The sequence below is a fragment of the Hyposmocoma kahamanoa genome, unplaced genomic scaffold (genome assembly GCF_003589595.1).
Source record: "Hyposmocoma kahamanoa isolate Upper Pololo Valley unplaced genomic scaffold, ASM358959v1 202, whole genome shotgun sequence".
NCBI classification, from domain to species: domain Eukaryota; kingdom Metazoa; phylum Arthropoda; class Insecta; order Lepidoptera; family Cosmopterigidae; genus Hyposmocoma; species Hyposmocoma kahamanoa.
In genome coordinates, this window is record NW_020653726.1 from 11,500,288 (window position 1) to 11,512,445 (window position 12,158).

Below are 12,158 nucleotides of genomic sequence, written 5' to 3' on the forward strand. Positions count from 1 at the left end.
GTAGTGGCACTAAAAGCTTTAAATCGCAAAGATCTGAGAGGCACTCAGTGCCACTACTCCCGTCAGGCACCATGAGACGTAAAACTGACGAATCAGTGACAAGTCCCATATACCTGTAATTTCACCGATACCGGAATGCAGTAATGCTCATATTACTGCTTGGCGGGTGTGGGAGGAATAGGTAATTTAGAAGAGTTCATTACACAAATTGGTTTTACCGTGAATCAAACCCAGTCTGGTGATGACCCAGACTCGTCACCGCCAGTGTCGTCAACAATTTCATCTTTATAATGATTCGTGAATTTTTTTTTGTAAGCTGGCTGTAGTCATTGCCAAAGAGTATTAATGGGATATTATTTTGCGTAATTACATAATCAAATTTAAAGTACTCTCGTTTGTACTTATTTCATAATAAAGATATTAGTAGATAACGAGGAACCCATTAACTCAGTAAAAACGAAGCCATTTAATTTTCACGCATCCATTGCGGAGTAAACGACAAATTAGAGCGAACAAGAGATTTCCCTAATGATGCGTCCTATTAACATGAGAGGCCGTAATGATGCTACCATATGCAATTTTTGACCTTAATCGGTATTGAAAGAGAGTGGAAAATATAAATTCTTGTTTATTTGTTTTAGAGATAACAGGTTTTACGTAAGCTAAAAAATAAGAACAACAATAGACTCACTCACTTTTGAAGGTAGATTGGAACGAGATTTATTAGAAGTACATTTGCTTGGGGGTTTAGTTCCTAATATTAAATACAAAATGATATTAGAACGCTATAGGGATATCACACATATTGATGGGGAATGCCACTGAGTTGGCCAGAAAAAGCTTTCTGTCCACGTAATAAGAGTGAAAGAGACAGACGGTTTACGTAAACGGTCCGAGCGGAAGCATAACGCCTTTTTCAGTCTTATCGCACGGATAAAAAGCTTTTTCTAAATAGTTCAAGCCGATTTCGCTCCACTAAGGTCTTTAATTTGATAAAAAATAAATTCCCTTGATAAAAATACCATATAAGGTAGCCACGTCGTGGCGACAGACGCTGGTTCGAGTCCAGTCGAAAAGAATGAATTCTTTTTTGTATTAATTGTTCGATCTTTGTATCTATAATAATAACAAACTAGTCAAGTACTTTCAGAAAAAATAGACGAATATGATGGTAGTAAAAACATGATATTCAATTAAAATAATAATTGCAATTAAGAGTCGATGCTACCTCAGCTCAAATTCTAAATCTTTCCGTACTAATACGGTTCATTGCCCTTGGGTCGAGCAGCAAGGATGCTGGCTTTGTTTCAGAATTTATTTTTTTTACTAATGAAATAAAAGCTATTTGAAAAATATGTACCGTATACTGTACACTTTTATTTAATTCAGCTGATATAAAAATCATTGGTATACGTAAAGTATCTATTGAATAAGGTTTTCTTATAAAATTTCGAGGTAAGTTTGTGTTTTATTGTGAAAATTTTTAGGAATTTTGTTTTCTCACCGTACACCAATCAGTGTAGGTACATCCTCAATTTTAGTATATAATTTTTTCAATGTGATGGATTCGACACTTTCACTGTTATGCGGAATCAAGCAAAGCCATTTGAGGTTGTATCGACTCTTAGTATTGCGACATTTCTGTCAGTTGTCTTGTAGAGGTGAAGCAACTTTCATAACTTTCCACAGGTGGCGCTACGGCTAAACAGCCGTTTAAACCCAACACAAAGACACGCAGTAAGCATATAAAGAAGTTCGTAAGATCTGCTGACTCAATCCGTAGCTCAATTGACAGTGCGGTAACCACGTTAAGGCGACAGGCGCTGGTTCTAGTCCAATCGGAGCGATTGAAATTTTTCTTTGTATTTGTTCGATCTTTATGTCAATAATAATAACAAACTGGTAGTGAAACCATCATGATATGTAATAAAAATAAAATACTACAAGATATTGAAGAAATACCAAGTACATGTGTTTTATTTTGTCATTTTTGTTATGCCACCGAACTACAGATAAATTTAAACTTTATTCAACGTAACGCGAGTTTCTTAGCTCAAGTTAGACATAAAACTTTAACATTTGTTCTTTGGTCGTAGGATGATTTAATAACACAAGGGCTTAATTCAGTCATGTAATCTTAACTTTTTATGTTACACAGGGTGTATGTAAGGCGATTATTCCGTAAATATAAGAGACATCAAAAACCTTTAAACTGATATCGAAGTACGATACCTAATAAGTAAAACGACAACAATAATTGGGTAATTTTCATAAAATCTCGAAATTCTTGTCCTTTAGCTTTATAAAAAAAGTATTTGATTCTTGCCGCAAAAATTGCAAATTATAATTCAAATGCCACTAATGCCTACATAAAATATTGGTTACTTTATTTAAATAAAAATAATAATAATGCGAAAGTGTCGCCAAAATCATTCCCTCACATGTCCCAAGTTCGACAATCAAACACGTTCTGTGCTGTAAATCAACACGTTTAACAAAAATAACATTTAAATTTTAATATTCGATCAAATACAATATGTTTTTGCGAAATTAAAGCTATCCTGTGGTAAAAACACGATAAATTTTAAAAATGTATTCATGTCCCAACCAAAATATCATTCCCTCACGCTTTGACCTTCACTCGATTTGTGAACGCATTTTTAATCTTTGGTAAATGCACTTATAAGTTTTCGAAAGATAGCAAGCACTGTAAACGTTTCAAAATGACGATATTAAACTTATATGTGTAGAAAAATTCTACTATGAAAATATTAATTTAAAATTATAATAGTAACATTTTTGACAGTCATTCCCTCACATCATATAAAAATAAGTTAAGCATTTGATTTTATTTATTAATTATAGACTCATATTAGTTATTCATAGCAGTAAGCTTACACAAAATATTAAGTCCAAAAGTAAGTTTATAACGCTACTTTTTCTTGGTTTATTTTGAGTTCGTCATTCCCTCAACCTCAAATGTTCTAACTACCTCTTTTTCTTGTTTTAAATTGAAAAGTCATTTATTTTGGAGACCACTATATCATCAAAAACTATTTGCATAAGTACTATGAAATTTACAAAAAATTAATACAAATTGCCCCTTATAATTTTCATAAATATCGAAAGCACAAATTTCGGAATTTCATGAGAACTGCCCAACTATTTTATAATAAAACTAGAAATATTCAAAATTTTAATATTCAACGCTCCCATACATATAATACGATATTCATAGAGAGGCTTTAGTTGACTACTTCAAGAGATAAAAATAAGTTAAAAGAAGTAATTATAACAAAACCATACAACTTTGCTCTATACCCTGATTTATGAAATCGTCAAATGACATTGATAAAGTATCTTTTTGTTTTATATTATGATACGGTGAAAGCGATGACGGTACACGTTTATCTAGAAAAAAATGCCTTTGCACTCATGGACTTGAATAGATCTAAATTGTAGTTACCGGGAATCACAGATTAGCAGCAGTAGCTGGTAATGTGTTCTATTCCTTTGCAGTACGTATTAAAACGGAGGGAGCAAAGCACTTCGTGCGAAAGGGTGGTATATCAACGACATAGGGCTGGAGTGTTCCGGACTATCTAGTCGACGAGTAATGTTTAGGGTGGAACTAAATTGTGGAGTTCCTGTGCACACTCTCCGAAATGTATCCGATAGAAAACCGACAAGCTGGTCACTTATAGATAGCCTGTGAGATAGATAGTAAAATAATACACTCGTACTGATTGATACAACACGTAATTTGTGAGGTACATTTTTACTAGCAGTAAAGCTCCTAACGTATTTCTGCCACCAATTACTGCGTGAGCATTACCTACTGCGATTCGGTTTTGAAGGGTAAGGTTGGTGGTGAAATTACAGGGAAATGGGACTTGTCAAGTTATGTCTAGGTCACGGGCGCAGTGACAGTGCCTCCAGATCTCTGATATTGAAAGCTCTGAGTGGCACTGCATCTAATATGGACATGCGTGTCGCTTACCAATAGGCACACGACTTGTTCGTTCCGTCACTTAGTATTATAAAAAAAATGTGATGTAGTGACTTCTGGGTTCAAATGTGAGGCCAGCATTACGAGTCTTGTTCTCTTCGAACAATGTTTAGTTTGGATGACTAATAGAATAAGTAGTGTAACTTCATAATATAAACGTAGCAGCGAGGGTTGCATGTGTGCACGCTCGCCGCGCGCTGTGTAACGGACGCACTCATTCGCATAATCTAGCACGATATTTACATTGCACAGCGCGAGTCGCACGCGTCATTCCTTCATTCCAGAATTTAAGCGTTTGCTCAGTATGACGTGAAATAGTAGTTTCAACAAGAGTGCCTTAAATGAAGAATGTCAGTATGTCCTTCTCGATACCTATATAAACATGAGAATCTATTTGCATTGACCTACACCTAAATAGCAATAATAAAGCATTTAAAACAAGTAACGAACAAATAATGATATTAACTAATACATTTTCTTCGAGTCAAATTTATAATTTTTGTTTTATAATGAATCGTTGTATTAAAAACAATCACGCATTTTATTTCTAATAAATTTGTACTCTCATAATCGAGATACCTATCCTCGATGCTGGCATAAAATACCAATATAACGGCGGTTCCACCAACACGCTTGTCCCTTACAGTTGCAGTGCCACTCAGAGCTTTAAATCACAAAGATCTGAGGGACATTGCCCGACACTGAGACATAAGTTAACAAGTCCCATGTGCCTGTAATTTTACGAGCACGTTTATCCTTCGAAACCGGAACGCAGTAATGATCACATATTTGCTTGGCAGCAGAAACAGGTAAGGTGGCAATTCTTCCCTTTTTTCCCAAGGGAATATCCGTCATGGATATCACCGCATCACGGGGAGGCGCGGTGGTAATATGAGACTCTTACTCACTAAAAACCCCCGGGTATTCCCACACCCCGCGTGTGACGGTGCTGTGGCCACGCGGTTTACGATCCACGGCCCCATCTGCGGACTCATCCCTAGTTGATCACCATTCCGCCTCCATCGTTAGTGGCATGCCGGGAATACTTGGCACACCAACCAACCCGTGAATGTAATGGGTGACAAAAGCCCCCGTTTGTAACTCCCAGGGTTCACTCTCACGGCGGCAGTTGGCGGGCATAAGCCAGCCGCCTGCGCCCCTAGCGTTTGCGGTGCATAGGATGAGAGGAAGGATCTTCCTCTCGCTCCCGTTCCGCTGCCTCCTTCCGCCACATTACATCAGTGCAGAAAGAGGCCACCGCACTCCACGCCGTCTCGCTACCGACCATAGCTCGAACTACGGTTGGCAGGAAAAGGTCGTTTTCTACCATTGCGGTCAGAGACGACCGCTGCTCCTTCCACGCCGGACATGCCTGCAGTGTATGTTGCGCCGTATCTTCGGCGCAACCACACTGATGGCATACGGCAGTCGTTTCTCGTCCCACCCTGCACAGGTATTTGCCAAAGCAACCATGCCCTGACAAGACCTGCGCAAGGTGGAAGGAGACTCCTCCACAGGATCGATCCGCCCATTCTATCAGAATGGGTCGAATCGCTCTGATGGTCCAGTGGCCAGACCTCGGCTCCTCTAGCCTCTCTTGCCACTTCCACCCATAATTGTCCGCCATCGATTAATGTGCTCCAGAAGTGGCTCTTCCCTTTTGGCCCTCAGTTCCAATGTCCGCCAATAGATGGCTGACAAGGCCTCCGCGTCCAGATTCCACGGTGGGGTTCCTGCCAAGACGCAGTCCGCCTCGTAAGAGGTGGTGCGGTATGTTCTCGATACCCTGACCGCTAGAACCTATTGCGGTCTCCGCAACATGGTTTTGCCCTGAGCGTTGATGCTGTTCGCTCATATGGGCACCTCGTACAAGGCCATCAAGCGCATCACCCCTATGTATATAGGGGTGATGCGCTCGATGGCCTTGTACGGGCGATGCGCTATATACAGGCTGACTGATATATACAGGCGTCGGCAGTTGGCGCTCGGCTCCCCCACATTCGGTAAAAGCTGACTCAGGGCGGAAGCTGTACCCACCAATTTTGGAGCTAAGAGTCGGAAATGCTCTTCAAACCTCCATCGACTGTCAAGGACCAAGCCCAGGTACTTCATGGTAATCTTAACAGTAATGGAGATTCCTCCAACCACCAATGTCATGCCCTCGCGCGGTGCGTTCCGTGTCCCATGAAAACACACAGCCTCGGACTTCTCTAGCGCCCCAGCCGCCGAATCCTAGCCAGGGTACGGGCAACTCCAGCCGTAGCTAGCACTACGGCCTCCCAATGCGTGCGATCTCGGGCTGTAACCAGGGTGTCGTCGCACAGGGTGTCGTAACACGCCACGTCAACTCCAACAAGGCACTCCCTTCGCAGCACCCAGTCGTACCCGATGTTCCACAGGAGCGGTCCAAGTGGCATCCCTGATCCCTGTGGCGCACCGCACGACACGGTCTTTCGACCAATTCCATCGCGTTTCGGGTAAACTACGGCTCTATCAGCTATCAGAGAGATAGGATTCTATCGTCTTACGTAGATACTCGGGCACGCGACGTAACTTGAGCGCCTCCTGTATGGTGGGCCAGGGCAGCACGTTAAAAGCATTGGCGATGTCAAGAGACACCGCCAACAACACTTCGCGTCTGCCCACTGCGTCGTCCGCCAGGTCCCTCACTCGCACAAGGGCGTCAATGGCAGTCCTTCGCGAGACGAACTCTTTCACAAGGAGCTCTACTGCTACTAAACTCTATTATCTATTATAAACCTCTTAAATTCTTTTCAGGCAAAGAAAGATAAAGTATATATTTTAGTGTAACCAAATGTTTTTTCAGGGAAAACATAAATAAAATTACGCACGAATAAAATAATACATTTCAATCTCGTAATCTCTTCGGGCTTAAAAAATAAAAAAAACGTAATCATAATATTCATACGAGTACTTGTCGTTTCTGTAAAAGTACTTTGGACGTTCATTCTTATATAGGGTTTTTCAACAAGAACATGGTTTTGTAAATCAAAATAAAACAATAAATTTACATGACAACGATTCAATCTTTTATTGTATTAAAAAAAGTAAGGTTTGGCAATTATGAATGAAAAATGATATCTGATAAATATCCACCACGACCACAGTTACAGATGTCGATTCTTTCCTCAAAATTTTAAATCACTTTTTTACAAAATGGTGAGTCTATTTCGTTAATCACTTCACGAATTTTAAGAGTTAAGGCTGCAATCGATTCGATCGGCTCCGTATAGACTCTGTCTTTAACATAACCTCATAAAAAAAATCCTGTGTGGAATCACATGATCGAGCTGGCCACTTAACGGTTGAATTTCGTGAAATTATGCGATCGGGAAATTTGGTTTGCAATAAATTCATTGTTTCGGTGGCTGTGTGACGGTAGACATACAGGTTAATTTATTTCCTTCGATTCGTCATACATTTTTTCGAAATTATGGATATCTATCTAATATAATCAGGTGCAGATTTATTGAAGTTTTTACCCTTTTTATTTTTCCTGTAAAGGTGGTGTTTTGATAATACACGCTAATTCTTTTATTTCATTATATCATGAGAATACTTAATAAAGCACTTGTGTTATGGGAATCGAAAAAAAATTTTCTACGTTGACCCGGCCGGGATTCGAACCCGGGGTCTCGGAGTTGGCGACACTTTAAAACCGGCATGTAGGCCACTCGACATGGAGGCCGTCGAGTGCCGAGTTACTCCGCTAGTATACATACATGTATGCTAGCGGAATAATTTCATAAAAAATAATTGAATATCAATTCAATACAAATTTAGAATAACCTATTACTTTTATACCCAATTGTTGTATTTGTTCTCCCGTGAATCGAATTCAGAAGCTTCTGAATATCCAGTCCTTAACCACTAAGTCACTGAAGTCGTCACATATTATGGTACAATACATTGTATTGTGGAGTGATAAATGGGTTTTCCTCAAAAAACTTCCCCTTGCGCAATCAACTCGTTGAATAAAACGGTCTTTAATTCATAACCTACTTTGTTCAAGAGTTTGAAAAAAATAAACGATGCTAGTCCGAAGAGACCCATATGTCAGTGGAAGTTGCGACGGGCAGGTAAAGTTGGCGACGGCTCTCCCGGCGACGTAGATAATGGTACTTGGCCACTTTTTTGGTTGTTCGCCATCGCCGTTTTACGTCAAAGTTTGGCATTAAAAACAACAAGTGTTTCTTCAGTAGTAAAGTTTATTGTATTCTTTATAATTTTCATATTTATATTCTGCATTATTTGTAGTAAAAACCACTTTAATAGCGCCTTAGATGTGTCATAGAGAGCGATAATGATATAAAACTAGTAGATATGTAGCAACATAGACCAAAGGTAGCAATATCTATCTGTCTTGCTTTGTATTTGATTACACTTTTACTGCGATCTATCAACCTATGTACATGTAGTTAGAAGAAATCTTTAAACGAATTGCTCGCCTTTTCTCACTAATTTTGTAGTTATATTACAATAAGGTACGACAAGGTGTTTACATATATTTACATATTATACCTATATCGTATCAGTGCTGCGGTTTATTTACCCAAACGCTCGCCTAAGAGGAGACCCGTGCCCAGCAGTGGGGCGTATAAATGGATTGACGATAAAACGAGCATTGCCATAAAAATGGAATTTGAGCGGCAATCGAACTTATGATTAAAACCCTTTAAAACCATGAAAAAAGCTGTTGCTCCGTTCTGATCTTATCTATTTTATACCGATTTCTGTATGGAACAGATGTTCTTTTTTTCACTGATATTGTTAAACCATATCGACGCTTGAAAGACAAAATGGGGTAAGCGACACTTTTGGGTCATATTGAGTTATATGTACCGTTGTAATCAGAAACATTAGCTGATTCCAACGGTATATAACTCAATATGACCAAAAGTGTCGCTTATCCCATTTTGTCTTTCAAGCGTCGTTATGATATCAGTTTGGTATTCTAACATTACGTCTGAATCCTGACCAATAAACAGAAATATTCTCTTCATATTGATTGAAGAAACGTCAACTTTTCTTATATACCTATATAATACATACTCGAATGGCATGGTTTTATGTGCGCAGTTCCTTTCCTGAGAGAAACTTTATTATGTAGTTCTGTTTCAAACTCTGTTTCTGTCCCGAGATTTATTCCATGGGGATTACATTTTTGAAATATGCAAAGAAAATGCCCATGCCCATTTTACTTTATATAATCACGGTGAAAAAGTATGAACTTGATAATACATATGTTGTAACGTAAATACAGTCGGTAGGTTTGCAGGGTAAAAATGAAAAACAGCATGGTTGTTTTGTCCGTGTTTACATCACTATTTCTATCATAGAAATAGGTATGTCTAAATAGACGCCACAAGTCTACCTATTTTGCGTGCTCAATGTAAGCTATAAACGTTTAGTTGCCGCCGTTACCCTTCAGAACGCGCCCGGCCGTTATTAAACTTACCGTAGTTAAACATCAATTGAAAACGCGAAAAATGCCTAATTGTGCCATTAATATGAATAAACAGGGACGTTTCATTTCCTTTCCACGGTTAAGTAATTTTGTAATCAGAATATACATAATTTATTTTAAAATCACTTGTAATTTTGTATGAATTTCGAGAAAATAAATATGCAAACATGTGTATGCACCGTGATTCGTAATACATTGGGCTTTTACTTGGTGCGGTACACTCGTGGTCCTTCTTTAGTAGACCATGAATATCGAACGGGCGAACTTTTGCATAGTGCAGTCAGTTTCAAAGTGCTTGTTTAAGGTCAAATTTTACGATTAGTTACGTTCACTTGTTGCAACACAGTTCTCGATTCTGATCGATTTAGAAAACAAAGGGATGATAATTCTTAACACATTAGAAAATGTTATGAAAGTATCCTATAAAGCTTGTTGTTGTTTTTTTTTTTAGTATTCCGGAGCAACTTTCTTTTTCAAAACACGCATTAATAAAGGACTTATTTATCTTATTAAGATTAATAGAATTTTACTATATTAATATTTCATAATCTACAGATACTTGAAAACTCATTATTCTATATAAGTGCTGCGTCCAAGTCTTCGATTTAATCAGTCGCTTTACTGAATGTTTGTTGAATACGGCGAGTTACTGTAAGTTTTTAAAAGATTTAGTTTTTAATCTTATAATTTATACTTTCTTTATTATTATTATAATAATCTATATAATAATTTTCTTTTTTAATTTTTCAATTTTACTAATTAAGTTACACATTGACGGATCTTGTTCCGTTACACTGGAGGCGATATTCGACCAAAAGTGTATAGTTTCATATGTGTTGACTGTAAATCGTAAAGTTACTTTTAAATAGTGCCAAAGAATTTGACGCAATACTTAATTAAAATGTACGAATATAACATTAGTTCTATAATGCCGTTCTCAAATAGCAAAGTGATGATATATTATATTTGTACGTGTGTTTCATCGCCGATGCCGTTATAAGTTGTTTTCGACACACCCTCAAAACAGTCAGCAATAAAGCGACGGTTGATCAGTAAATATGCGTTTTATTAGTTATTGTACTTAGAATAATAACGCATAGAATGATAGTTTCATATCAAACGAACTGTCACAAGTGAGGCAAAAACCAAATTCATGTAGGCGTAAGCAACTTGTAACTACGCTCGTCGGCACGCACACAAATATACAAATAATGATGCCATGGAATAACATTTCCCTCAAAAGTGGGGAAATTGTATCTTGCTTAACTCATCATTAAGTTAAAGGTGCCTACAGATTTGCCCGACATTGTGGATCAGGTGCCTACAGATATGCTCGGTTTTGTCGATGAAAAACGAATATAGCACTTATTTGTAAATCCAAGATGGCGGACACGATTTTTCAAAATATGCTATATGGGTATCCTTTTCGAGGTATTTGGGGATGCTCATTACGAATATGGCACTCATTTCTAAATCCAAGATGGCGGACACGAGTTTTGAAATAAATGCAATATGGGTATCATTTTCGAGGTACTTGGGGGTGCTCATGATGAATATGGCACTCATTTCTACATCGAAGATGGCGGGCACGATTTTTCAAAAAAATGCAATATGGGTATCATTTTCGAGGTACTTGGGGGTGCTCATTACGAATATGGCACTCATTTCTAAATCCAAGATGGCGGGCACGATTTTTTCAAAAAAATGCAATATGGGTATCATTTTCGAGGTATTTGGGGATGCTCATTACGAATATGGCACTCATTTCTAAATCCAAGATGGCGGACACGAGTTTTCAAATAAATGCAATATGGGTATCATTTTCGAGGTACTTGGGGGTGCTCATTACGAATATGGCACTCATTTGTAAATCCAAGATGGCGGGCATGATTTTTTCAAAAAAATGCTATGTGGGTATCATTTTCGAGGTATTTGGGGATGCTCAATGTGAATATGGCACTATTTGTAAATCCAAGATGGCGGGCACGATTTTTCAAATAATGGCAAGTTGGGTATCGTTTTCGAGGTATTTGGGGGTGCTCATTACGAATATTGCTTTTGTTTGAACTGTCGTGTTTGCCATCTTGGATTTAGAAATGAGTCCCATATTTGTATTGAACATTCCCAAACATCTCGAAAACGATACCCAACTTGCCATTATTCCAAAAATAGCGCCCGCCATCTTGGATTTAGAAATAAGTGCCATATTCGAAACCTAAAACCGAAAATGCCATAAGCAAACATTAAAGAAAATAACTGTTAAAATAGATTAAAAAATCGCTTAAGAATGCTCCCCTTTTAAGAAAATAAAATATTTCAATATAAAATATTTCGCTTGAGTTACGAAAAGAAAGACATAAAATAAGCTATCAAAGTTGTACTGGTGGTGCCAACACTATAGTAGAAACAAATATATACTGTAAATTTGTTGCAATATGTGCTCCAATTCAAATAAAATTAAAATAAATAATTATTCAATAAAGCATGAACGCAGAGCCGTTAAAAGTATTATAAAATAATTAAGTGTCCCAAACACTTACAGGAGTTAACGAAAACATTTAATGTTTATTCGAGTAAATATTAGTTCAAAATGCGCAAATAAATCGAAATTACAGGCACCACTAAAATTTACGTAATATAATTATTTTGATACAGAATAGC

The 12,158-nt window shown here is 37.9% G+C and overlaps 1 protein-coding gene across 1 annotated transcript; it reads right to left on the reverse strand.

The window, feature by feature from the left end:
- Positions 1-5,168: 5,168 nt before the first annotated feature.
- Positions 5,169-5,636, reverse strand: LOC113227127. The gene has a single exon (XM_026460005.1). It carries the CDS (start codon positions 5,634-5,636, stop codon positions 5,169-5,171), a length of 468 nt encoding a protein of 155 aa, XP_026315790.1.
- Between the last annotated feature and the right edge of the window lie 6,522 nt (positions 5,637-12,158).